The sequence below is a fragment of the Asterias rubens genome, chromosome 1, assembly GCF_902459465.1.
Source record: "Asterias rubens chromosome 1, eAstRub1.3, whole genome shotgun sequence".
NCBI lineage: Eukaryota > Metazoa > Echinodermata > Asteroidea > Forcipulatida > Asteriidae > Asterias > Asterias rubens.
In genome coordinates, this window is record NC_047062.1 from 20,275,180 (window position 1) to 20,288,797 (window position 13,618).

Here is a 13,618-nt window from a genome sequence, read left to right on the forward strand (position 1 = left end):
AGGACAGGTAATGTCATCAAATACAGTAATTGTAAATTTCCGGGCGTTTTTCTACGTCCATGGTTTGTCCGAGACCGCTTCGAGACCCATTGGCAGCAGAAAATTTGATTGGACATTTTCTGTTATTGAATAAATGTAACCATTTTGGAGGTAGAAATTGATGAAACATAAAGAACTACATAATGAACTCTTTGAAGTAAAATTTTATTATTTCCGATACAAAATGCATATCTACTTAAGGTTTAAAAAGGATTAATTCCGGGGATTTATTTACGCATATTGTTTTTTACTCAATCCTGACAGACAAAATGCAAATTTCCGGTTAAATGATTTTTGTTTAGAAAGGGGTTTTAAAAAGTAAAAATAAACCATTTATGGTGCTTTTAGATATTGTTTTTATATGACGGATAGCTTATTTATATACGGTGTACTATCATACACTATTCATATATAAACTATTTCATATTATGTAACTAGTTATTGGCCGATATTTCGTAGAGTTGGCCGTCTATAAATGTCGTTCTTGACGAGAGATACAAGTCAGTGTTACAGGCTCTTCGCAACATTAGTTTGTTTTCAATATAACTGCTCATATCATTATCTTGGTTAATAAATACGGTATCACAAGCATTATTTATCCAATTCTTGTATCCTGATATGGCCAATCTAAAACGTACACATGATCAGCATCTTAAAGGTAGGCATACAAAACTTACCGGTGTCAGATGCAATTGTGTCCGCCATGCAATACTGTCCACTCCGGACACTTTTGCATATGCAATCGTGTCCGGGGTTATGCAAAAACCGTCCGGCGGACATGTACATGACTGTATGATGTGCGCGCGTAAGCGAGCGTGCATGCACTGAACCTATACGTATGCGCAGCATGAATATTCACGTGTTTTTTTTATGATTGCAGCGAATACCCAACAGCCGAACATTTCCCATGTCATTCATGACACGCACTTAGCTTGTAAAATGGCGAACGTGTTCCGTCTACCAAGGGCGTTTAATTTACTGCAAGAACGGTTTTTCACGGGGGCGGACACAGCTGCATATGCAAATGTGTCCGGGGGACACAATTGCATGTTGCAGCAGCGTCCGGGCGGACACGACTGTATATGCAAAACCGTCCGGGTAACATTACTGCATATGCAATAATGTTCTCCGGATAGTATTGCACAGAGGACATAATTGCATGCGACACCGGTACTCGGTAACGAGCATTAGAGCTGTTGATGTCGCAGTGAGAGCTGTTGATAGTATACAACATTGTGAGAAAGGGCTCCCTCTGAAGTAACGTAGTTTCTAGAAAGAAGTAATTTCTCACTAAAGTATAATTGAGTTCAAGCATCCATCTGAAAGCACACAACTTGTGCGACAAGGGTGTTTTTCTTCCATTATATATTATCTCGCAACTTCGACGACAAAAATACAAATTTTCACAGGTTTCTTGTTTTTTCACAATCAATTCTTGAAACGCGTCCGATGGATTTTCTCTTATCCTTATTATTGGCCAAACTAAAACATATAAGTCCTGTATAATAGGCCTAGTGCCTTCAGGTAACTATTATAATACTCGACATTGCGGAAAACTTGATTCTAATAAACGGATACTCTTGGTTAATTGCTTGTTGTACTTGCATAATTATACTAATCCTCAATCACGGATTTTATTCACAATCGTCTTTAGTTTGTGTCATACTGTTTTAAGAGTCAGATGACTGTTCTTATATAATAGGCCTATACCTGCGTGCTTATCTGTTTTGCCTGCAACCTTGATCAGAATAAAATGTTTTTTTTTTCTGATCTCGAAATAAATAGGCAATTGTTAACTTACAATAAACTTTTATGCCGAATTTATCATTCATTTGATTGATTGATATTACTGAAATGACCTTATAGTCTTCGTCAAAACGGAGTCAAGTTTATAAAGAGTTGCTTCGGAAACCCACACCCTTTTATTCTAGGTGCCTTAAGATCTTGAAACCATTTATATGCACGCCTTTATAATATCTCATCGAATTCTTCCATCAGCTGTGTGTCGTCATAAATGTCGTCATCCAGTTTATCCAACAGCAGGTAACCCTGTCAGAGAAAAATACACTTATTAATCTTCGAGTAGACATTTAGAACTTAACTTTAATTCCCGGTCCGATGTGCTCGATATACAGCTTTCCAAATGGAACATGTTAATGCACTTTTACATAAGTCAGCGCCATTGTGCTTTTTCTGAGTGAATTTAATCACTGTAAGATAGCTCACAAGCCTGGGGAAACATTCAAACATAATTTATGTAAACCAGAAACACTGAGGTAACCACCCCCTTTTCCATGACATGTGTTCTAGGGTTCGTTAACGTGCAATTACCAATCCCATAGGACACGGTTGCGTTGATTGTGCGCTCTATAATGTATTAGCCTTAAACTTGGGAACGTATTGTTTTAAGATGAGAGCAAGAAGCTCATACCATTTCCTCGGTGAATATTTTGTCCAACTGCTCATAAAGACTTTGAAAAGATGGCCGCTCAGCTGGATTCTGAAGCCAGCAGCTCAACATCATTGAGTACCTATATCATACAAAACACATTGCGAATAATTATGGATGTTTTAAAATAATTGTATATTTTTGTTTTAAATTTGTTGGTGCCCGATGGGTCTTCAATGCCATAGCCACTGCAGGCCGGATAGGAATTGTCGGCTACGGCTACGAAGGTTGTTGCTACGTCATAATGACGCGGTGATGACGTATAGCCATACACAAATTCGGACTCAGCACTATTTTGGTAGGCCTCCTTTACATAACTTGTATCAACTTTATAGTCATTTTTTTATTTTTATTTATTTTTTATTTTATAATTACAAATCATTTACATGTGTCATAAAATAAACTTACATCTGTTCATTGCAGCTTTGTGGACTCGGCATACGGTAGCCATTCTGTAGTTTGCTTACCATGGTCTTAACGGACATGAGCGGGTACGGCCGGTGTCCTGTAATGCAACCAAATTTAGGTTAAGAAATCAGTTGTCGATTAGGGCCTTTATTAAGGTTCTCAGTGTTCTCACTCTACAAGCCTAAGGCGTGACTGCAAAGATTATCCAACCCTATTAAAAACAAAAACAAAATCGATTACCAATTAATAAACATGACTCTTACCAAGCGTGGCCAACTCCCACAGAAGAACCCCAAAAGACCATACGTCACTTTCCGATGTGTACACGTCACTGACTAAAGATTCCAGCGCCATCCAGCGCATCGGTAGAGGTCTCTGCAAATTAATGATTTCAAATAGTTTCGGTGAAAACAATATCATGTTATTTATATGCCTATATTTTTTTGCTCCCTTCGTTAATGAGACACTATGCCTTTAATCGGCGTTTTGGGCTATAAAAAGTTTGTATGGTTTTTTTTAAATCAGGAGGGCGTATACGACTGGAAAGATGCTTTAAAAGTAGAACATAATGATCCACACGAATATGCCTTGAAATTGTGTGGTTTTCACCGCCATTTTGTAGAGTTAAACAATCCGTTCATTGCTCTCGGAAGTGTGTTCACGTTCATATTCTTGTTGACAAAAACATCCATGCTTGCAATGTCTAAGAAGTTGTTGTTTGCTACCTCGAAGCCGCCGTGGTACTTGCGCAAAATATTGTCTTTCGAGTGATCATTCCAACAGCCAACTGGGGCTGAGAAATTTGCCAAGGGCCTGAAAGTTCAAGCTTGATAATGAAAGAGGCGTTGGTACAGAGGTCTCACCATAAGCCATTATGAGGTATATATGGTGGAAACAATGCCAGGACACTAAGTAGGTTTGGGTTGATTTGTCTGATACACCCAAACCAAACTGTGCACTCCTATGGTGTCCGCATCTCAACAAGGCTAATAGAGCAAAGATGGTCTCACCTTAGATTTTCGGATGTAGATCCGTTCATGTGTGATATCCCGAGAGAGGCCGAAATCAGACACCTTGCATTCCATGTTGTCACTGATCAACACATTACGAGCAGCCAGATCACGGTGGATGCACTTGAGAGGGCAAACAAAAATAGTAAGCGCGGGCAATTAAAGATTGCTATTATTCCTACTTACCTCAATTAAACATTGAATGCATAAACGTAAATCTATCGAACATCCAAATAAGAACAAAGGATGGTCGTTTTATCCATGAACATCATGACCGCCACAGCGGAACATACAACACGAAGACAACGACCACGCCCCACAGCCACTGCAGGTGTGGCTGCTCTAAATTCTGTTTATCACCACAGTCAAAAGTAACTGTACAGAACGCATTCACAATATATAAGGTCCCACAAACTCTTTTTTCAAACATGGTGAAACTGGTTTTGAGTTTTTACCATTTTCGAAGACAAGAAACTCATTCCACTCGCCACATCTCTGGCACACTTGACCAAGGTCTGTGAGAGTCTCTTGCTGTAGCCAGTGGAGTTTGCATAGACTGGGTCTTGAGTTTTGCACTCGTTGAGGTAGCTCTTCAGATTACCTTTAGCAAGGTACTCCATTATGATATAAATGGGATCTATGGAGTCAAACAGTTGAACATCGAAACTTCACAATTCGAGATGATAGAGGATGAAAGGTCAGGAATGTACTTGGCTTGGCACTGCCATATGGATATGTTGTTGATACTCTAACACATCAAATTGGCCTATAGTATGAATAGTTTGAATATAAAATAATAATGTATACTTTTAAATGGTGGCAGCGGTGGGATGGAAAGGAATGAAACACAGATGACAGATTCTTTAGGCGAATGGCTATAACTATGGTTTTCTGCACCGACTCTCACTGATTGTTGCTGTTGTTGTTGTTGTTATTATTAGTGAAGAGTATTTCATGAACTGTTGCCCCACCACCCTCGGGTCGGGACACTGTTGTGTTATTGATCCGACCGACTGACTATAAGCTTTCTTATTGGTAGTGAATGAATGGTTAACTGATGATGTCTCTTTTTTTATCAGTTGACACAAAGTAACTGTGACATTTATTATAACATAAATGTTTAATCTATTGTAATATTAAGAGCCTCGATTTAAGATCACTCTGCACTATAATACCGTACAGCAATGGCTTGCACGAACTGAGAAACACATGTTTTACCTTCTCTTACGCAACATCCCAGCAATCGGACGATGTTTGGATGTGAACCAACTGCTCTCATTAAGTCCAACTCTTGAAGAAGGTCACTCTTGGCCTGAATGTCAGCACCCTCTTTTGTAAAAAATAAAATAAAATAAAAATTAAACAAACCATAGTGACACATTTTTCTCATAATTTTTTTTTTATGATCACCGTTTTCAGTCCCCAAGCATTTTTCATCACCAGGGTGGGCGCCGTGGCTTCGGCGTTCACTGTCGGATAATGGTCATGATTGGTCCTCAGTAACCTAGTCGTCTGCATCGTAAATGCAACGGATGATGGAAAACAGATCTCTTTAGCTGAGCTGCTGTGACTGCTGTGTTATTTTTGCGTGAAATAGTTGCAACTTTTTTTCTTTTTTTAAGTAAACCATCACAAGTTTACCTTTACTGAAATTGGGTGTGGATGATAATCAGCCATTTTGATGGTGGACACACTATCTATGACACTATTTAGTTTGGGTAAATGTGTTTGCATGCCAAACCAAACAGTGGTCATGATCTATACATTCACCTTTGATTGTTTTAACGGCCACGGTGGTATGTTTCTTGCTTTCTTCGATCCCTATTGCTGTGGCCAACAACACCCGTCCGAAGTTTCCTGCACCCAGCTCACCCGTTATCACAATGAGATGCCTCGGGAACGAGAGACTCGTTTCTGCGTGGAAAGATGTTCCATCTTTGGAGATATCTGGAGGTTTAGAATGACAATGGTCGTCCTCAGTCATGGGCGTCGATCAGGGAAGGGACAGGGGGACATTAGTCTCCCGACCTTTTGAGGGGAGGGGGGACACAATATTAAAATGTCCCTCCCCCCCCATGTTTTTGACCACCTTTGTCATGAAGCTCAAGTATTGTACTGTGTGTATTAAACCAGACCATTTGTCCCGCCATCGGCTTCAATCCTGGAGGCAACGGATAACACCACTTTTTTGAAGGGTGTGGGGCACAATATCAAATGTCCCTCCGTGTTAAATTGTTTGGACGCAGTCATTAAAACAAAATGACTCTACGGCACTGGATTCTATTGGCAATCACTCAAAATAGTTGTTCGCATAAAAATTTACTTGGTAACGACCAATGGAGAACTGCTGGTAGTATAAAACAGTGTGAGTAAACGGCACCCTCTGAAGTAACGTAGTTTTTGAGAAAGAGGTAATTTCTCACTCAAATATTTGAATCTGAAAAAAGGCCTCCGAAGCCTTTTTTGGCATCTAAAAGCACAACAATTAATTTGTGCAACAAGGGTGTTTTTCTTTCATTATTTTCTTGCAAGTTCGATGACCTTTTGAGTCCATATTTCACAGGTTTGGTATTTTATGCATATGTTGAAACACACCTAGTGATAGTACTGGTCTTTGACAACTACCAAAGGTGTTCAGGGGTGGATTAAGAGTTGAGACTAATCCAATCTCGAGTTAGGACGAGTTACTCGTCCTAACTAATAGGACTAGCCTTAAGTTTTTCGAACCCAGTGCCTTTTTGCTGATAGTGACAAACTGGTTACTTACCATTGAAGTTTGCTACGTCAGGCACTTCGGGAAATTCGAGGGTTTTGAGCACCAGTTGGGATCTGAAGTAAAGATAGAGAAAAGTAAGTCTATGGAATAGGCCTATACGACTGCTGTTTTGATATTGGCTACAGCGATGATTGAAACCATTTTTTATTTGTGGAGAAACATAAATAATCGGATCTAAAAAATGGCGGTTCGCGAAGTTCACGAAGTTAAAAGGAAAACCACACACACAATAACGAAGAATAAAAAAACCGACAAAGTGACATAATTTAGCAAATTTCTTTTTACGGTCCACGTAAGTCTTCTGATGGGCGCTGCGATGATTTGAACCACTTTCATTTAAAGCCATTGGACACTTTCGGTAAACAGTACTGTCAAAAGGCCTACACTTCGTGTATCACAACTTATATATAAAATAACAAACCTGTAAAAATTTAGGCTCAATCGGTCATCGGAGTCGGGAGAAAATAACGGAAAACCCACCCTTGTTTCCGCACGTTTCGCCGTGTCATGACATGTGTTTACTATAAATCCGTAATTCTCGATTGATAATTGTTTTAATGTTTTCTCAAAAAGTAAAAGTATTTCATGGAATAATAATATTTCAAGAGAAGTCTTTTACCATTACCTTCTGTAAACCCTGTAAGTTGTTTGTAAATCTGTGAACTTTTTTTTTCCTGTTCCGAAAGTGTATAATGGCTTCAAGTTTAAGGAGGAAAAAAATAATCGATTCTACAAAAAGCTCACAGTTGGCACTTTCAAAATACTTTCCAACCATTTATTTCAAAACAATCGGTTTCATTGCCTTAAGCGCCTAATCCGAAGACAACGTCGCTTATATAAAAACTGTGTGTATTTGTGGTCTCGATATTACTTGTTTTGTATGAGGAGACAATGAGTGGTTTGACATAATTTTAAAAGGTTGGTGCGACCAAATGAGATTTGGTTTGCATATAAGGGACAGAATGTATAAACTTCACCCTTCATTTTCGACGATGTCGTGGCCCATTTCTTGTGCCATTTGAGTTCCGTCTCGTCTGTGCTTCCGTCTGATGACACAAATGGTTAGAGAGGCTGCGACTGCGCCGAAGACCATCACCAACAACGGCACCAACCAAGCTATCATATCTTGGAAAGATACAAAACACTATTTAAAGCATAAACTAGCTATGCTGCATAACTGATGACCGCAATGAACAATAATCTATTCCTTCATTTATAAGTTGCTGAACGAAAAGTGGTGACACCGTCAGAAGTGCTGTACCCCCCTTGAAAATGTTCTTCTGTGAGAACTGAACCTGTACGTCAAATTATCTTCTGATATAGGCCTAGGTTATAAATGAAACAAACACACACCAAAACCACACATAATGCACTTTTTCGAAACCACGGCTTTGGCTTTGGATCAGGCTCCGTTCTCTCGTCTGAAGCCCATACGCAAAGCACGCGCAAAATGTCAAATCACTAGCGGGGCCAAGCCATATAGCCAGAGCCGAATCCAAAGCCGAAGCCGTGGTTTCGAAAAGGCCCATAGGCTGAATAATCAAAGGACCAGGGATTTGTTTTACACGGCACTTGGTTGTTGGAAAAAAAGTTGGATTGGAATGAGTTTCGTATAGGAAGTTTTTTTGTAAACTGTTGACATATCAAAATGGAGTTCCTTGTTTGCCATAATGTTAATGGGTGGAACTTACTGATAGACTTAATTGAGCAGGTAGCTCCTTCGAATCCAGGTTGACACAGGCACCTCAAGCCGTTCGGTAAATCGATGCAGGTGGATCCATTAGAACACTTAGTGGAATTATCACAATAATTGACTTCTGTACATGAAACGAGAGATATCAGTAATTCAAACAATCCGTCTCCTAACGATGACTAGAGCAAGCTAGTCGAAACGTTGAGACAACTTTGTTTTTAACTTCACTCCAGTGAAGTTAATAACGATCCTATAAGCTATAATAGTATAGTCCCAGTCGATTTTCTGCCTTCCGCCGAGGTATAAGTAGGCCTATAGTTAAAAAGCAGGAAAGTTCTTTTCAGAACTGAGACGAGTTCCGAAATTGCCGATAAATCTTCTCCGCGGTTGTAGAATATAGCAAGACAGTTCTCTATGGAACAAAATATACAAGGAAAGTAGACAGACATGGTGCTATCGCAAACATATTGATACTTCACCATGCCAATGCCTCAAATCCCATAAAATTCAAACTATATGCATTTTATCATGACTTAATTCCATCACTTGTTCCATGCGTCTGTTTAAAACCCTTCAACTTCAACCCGAAATGACTTGATAGTCGAACTAGAAATTCACATAAGGTAATCCCTGTCCTGCAACTTCCCATGGTTGTATCGTAAACTTGTGTGTGATCCCTGGCTATATTCGGCATTTACGGGTCGACTTCTGACTGGCTCACTGAATGAAGATTCTGACAAAATAGAGATACCGCCACCGTAGTAGGGCTAGATCGATAGGTGACTATAGAGCGCCAGCAATTTTCAGTAGGGTCAAATCCCGGGCTTGTCAGTTTTTCTTTCAACCCAAAACTTTTAAAATCTAGTCAGTTTCTCTAATTATTGGATAATAAATCAGCAAACCTGTTTGAATGCGAAATCCTCCGGTCATTTCGTTCTTAGTTACAGCCTCGAACTGTGAAAGAGCCCCTCCGCTCTTCAGCACGTTTAATAAACTGTAACTGTTACGGTCAGTCCAGAACAGTCGGTCCCCGTATAACTCAAGATCAAACGGAGCAAGAAGAAGTAGCAATTCTTTCACCAGAGTTCTCTCGTTGCCTGATAGGTCACTCTTTTCGATTTTAGGCGGGAGGTTATCATCAATCCAGTACAGTTGTTCTTCTATAAACATTTTAGAGACTTATAATTGCTTTATTTGTAAATTAGCGGTGCAAAGTAGGTTTCTTTCTTCGGGTAAAAAAGAAAAATCAAAGTTATTCCACCGATGTAAACCAAACTTGTTCAAACTAAACCCTTATCCCACACCGCATAATCTGCGATCAATGACCGCTTCATCAATGACCGCTTCATCTATAGTAAACATTGTAGTTATATTTTACAAATTTGCACCTTCTCAGCACATTTCGTGGCCGATGGTGGCCCAGGTTGTGCAGATACCAAATACATATGCTCCTGTATGGTGGACAATGATCATCTGACGATCGGATAGTCAATATAAAAAAAATTGTACAAAGATAATTTCCTCCCATTGTAGCCAAACTTGGACAAATGCAGTCTGTGAGTGTATTGATAAAAATGTGTTGTAATTGTATAGTGGTCAGTGGTGGCATTCCCCCTTAAGAATTAATCATTATTTTGTTTTTCAGGCATTTTATCCGACTGTGGCAATTTAAGGCAGATTCATTTCTGACTTGCGATACACATAGCATGCATCGCATGCCAATGATCACCCCTGGTAAGTCAGTAGTGGTCAATTTATAACAACAGATTAAATTCTACAGTAATTTTTACCCTGATGTACATGTAAGTAGCTTTCTGCAAATGGTCACCAGTATTATAGGCACCTTTTCTACAGTATTTGTTACCCAATGATTGGCAGAGGCATTACTTTTCGGCTTGATACAAACAGTATTCGTGCTTCGTGTCACTTGTTTTCATATTGGATAAACTAGAAACAGTATTCGTGCTTTGTGTCACTTGTTTTCATATTGGGTAAACTAGTTGTGCTCTTTAGTAAGATCTTACCTTCATAATCAATAGCTAACCCATTTGGCTGAGCTAAATTTCCCACAACGATGATCGTCGCATTTCCACCGTTTGAGTCTGATTTTCCGATTGTACTATTATTTTTGGATACACTGGTCCAGTAGATATTCCTGAAAAAAATTAAGTTAAAAAAAAAAAAAAAAAAAAACATGATGCGTGAGAGACAGAAAATCTTTAAAGGTATTCAACTACGAGTACGTCTCATCACAACCCAAGTCTTTTGCACTCAAAATGTATATTGCACTAAATTTGAAATTGAAGTGTCTGTGTGTCGTGAAGTATCATGGCAACGTCCTCTCGGTTTGTGGTTCTATCTGTTTCATCTTGTTTGCTCGGTTCGCTGAACTTGGTAATGAATCAGGTTGTTTTCATACTGGATGAAATCATTAATTGTATATTAAAAAGTTAAACTGGTATGTTCAAAACAGTATTATGGGTGGGGAGATAACAAAGCATGCCTGGAATTACACGAATGTCATGGACCTCGGGTGCCCTGGTCTTGGCCTTGGTGCTCCTACAAATGTTTCCCAATGAAAGTAATGGCATGACAACCTCTAAAGGATGGCCTTCCGGGCGTGTAAAATTATTATGGGTACAAAAAAATTGAGAGTAAAATGTGCTATCTGTATAATTCCCCACTTATGGATTTACTTACTTTAAGACCTGATCAAATACGATTTCTCTGGGATTGACAAGATTCTCCACAATAATCTCCACGGGTCCGGTACCATTCATCGGAGCTCTCGCAATGTATCCCAATTCAATTTCTGTCCAGTAAATCATCCTGTCTTCAATGTCCAAGGTCAGCCTGTCCGGATCTAAACAAAGATGATTTCAGTGCCACTGTTTGTTTTCGTCAAATCCAAAATCAAAATGCAAATACCAACCATGCAGTAAAAAATCACTACCCCCAGCCTACAGGAAATCGTGTTTTTTCCTTCATAAAGGCACTTGACACTATTGGTTATTACTCAAAATAATTGCATGCATAACAACTTACTTGCTAACGAGCAATGGAGAGCTGAAAAACATTGTGAGAAACGACTCCCTCTGATGAAGTAACGTAGTTTTTGAGAATGAAGTAATTTGTCAGTAAAATATATTTTGAATTGGTTTCGAAACCTCAGCTGACGTCTCGAATTCAAGCATATGAATGCAAACAACTTGTGCGACAAGGGTGTTTTTTCTTCCATTAGTCTCTCGCAACTTCGACGACCAATAGTGAGTTCAAATTTTCACAGTTTTTATTTTATTTTATGCATTATAATGTTGAGATACACCAAGTGAGAAGACTGGTCTTTGACAATTACCAGGGCAAGTGCCTGTGAAAGCTATTTTGAAAACTTATATAATTCAACTCACAATTTAGTCCATCTACAACAATGGCTTGGTGGCTGCCGTCAAGACGTGCCCGGGAAATGGTTGCAGACGGCTTAGTTCTGATATCGTCCCAGTACACCATTTTTTCCACGGGGTCGAAGTCAACAGCCACAGGGTTTACCAGCCCCTTGAGAGGTATCGGCACTGCGTCGGCTAGTTCCTTATTCATGCTCCCTACCGATATGGTTTCATTTTTTATATCCACGAATATCGCGAAGTCACCTGCAATTCAAATTCTGAACTAAATTAATATTACGTTTAACAGCAGCAAACGGGTGTGAGGGTGAACATTATTTAAAAAAAACCTCGACATACAAATATAGGTCCTATGCTCTCAAAAAAATGACGACATCATTATCATAAATTTGGAATTCAATATATGTCATCATGCGTTGCCGTTGCGTCCATTGGGTGAGGGGTTGTTGTTGTTTACAACTGTCCGAACAGTTAAATGTCAACAAAAACCACCTTTGTCCGATTTTGTCGCCTATTATTAGCATAACTTTCCTTTGAACTCAAGTAGTCATTTGTATAACGTAATTACTTGCCTGCGTAAGTCAACCTGAGAAAGGCTTGTCCCATCGTGATAATAATCAACAGTGACGTCATCTCAATCACCGAGCATTGCATGGCCGGCAGCGGTCGATTTACTATAATAAAAAAATATAATACCAAAAAAAAAAAAACTTTTAAGAGTTTTAAGACCATGGCACAATCTCATGCATTTAGTTCTATCGGTTAATTTCCAAGAAAACAAATCCTTCACGTGTCTGTTGTTCTCATTATTTCCATTGGGGTGTGGTGGGAAAATGTATCCTTTAGGCCTTCGTGCTGCCGAAGTGTTCCATTAGCATGCAGTTGGTTGCCTCCAAGCAACCTGTAAAAAGCCTGTGTGATGTGGCCTTAAAGGCAGTGGACACTATTGGTAATTGTCCAAGACTAGCCTTCACAGTTGGTGTATCTCAACATATGCATAAAATAACTAACCTGTGAAAATTTGAGCTCAATCGGTCATCAAAGTTGCGAGAAAATAATGAAAGAAGAAAACACCCTTGTCACACGAAGTTGTGTGCGTATAGATGGTTGATTTCGAGACCTCAAGTTCTAAATCTGAGGTCTCGAAATCAAATTCGTGGAAAACTATTTCTTTCTCGAAAACTATGGCACTTCAGAGGGAGCCGTTTCTCACAACGTTTTATACCACCAACCTCTCCCCATTACTCGTCACCAAGTAAGGTTTCATGCTAATAATTATTTTGAGTCATTACCAATAGTGTCCACTGCCTTTAAAAACAATTTCAATTGAATCAACAAATCGTCACATTCATGTTCTCTCAAAGGATAAAGCTCGTTCGTTTTCAGGTTGAAAAAAATGTTTCAAATACTGTTAATTTTTGTGTGGTCGTTTAAGTGGATGTCAAAATTGTTATTTACTCACCAGAAATCCGTTCGATTTATCCCAACATCATCTCATGTTATGTGCTTCTTCCTACTCGAAATAGCAGGTTCTGTCTATTGAGATATTGCTGTTCCTTAGTCTTATACACGAAGGCCTACTAATACTACGAAACCTCATATGAAACAACATAAACACAGGTATTAATTTACACATAATTAATGGTTAATTCGATATGGATAGTTCGCAATGACTTTCATTATTTACAGGGAAAATTCGTTTAAAGAAAGTGAAAGGCCCTTTTGATTGAAACGAATGTTTATTTTGGAAAAAATCACACAGATGTAGCTACGTCTCTTTTCATTGTACATGTACGCCCCCATTAGAATTTTATTTAAAAAGCGAAACTTCTTGAAAGAAGT

At 39.0% G+C, this 13,618-nt stretch overlaps 1 protein-coding gene across 1 annotated transcript; it reads right to left on the reverse strand.

Annotated features, from left to right (window-relative positions):
- Nucleotides 1-1,378: 1,378 nt before the first annotated feature.
- On the reverse strand, nt 1,379-13,582 carry LOC117290835 (muscle, skeletal receptor tyrosine protein kinase-like). Its single transcript, XM_033772398.1, has 17 exons — nt 13,239-13,582; nt 12,349-12,450; nt 11,783-12,022; nt 11,076-11,238; nt 10,400-10,530; nt 9,278-9,535; nt 8,374-8,499; nt 7,660-7,807; nt 6,674-6,735; nt 5,677-5,853; nt 5,125-5,235; nt 4,362-4,543; nt 3,907-4,029; nt 3,160-3,271; nt 2,897-2,993; nt 2,471-2,570; nt 1,379-2,088 (listed from the first exon to the last, which is right to left on the reverse strand). The coding sequence occupies exons 2-17, from the start codon at nt 12,428-12,430 to the stop codon at nt 2,008-2,010; spliced, it is 2,193 nt and encodes a 730-aa protein (XP_033628289.1). The 5' UTR covers nt 12,431-12,450; nt 13,239-13,582; the 3' UTR covers nt 1,379-2,007.
- Nucleotides 13,583-13,618: the final 36 nt, after the last annotated feature.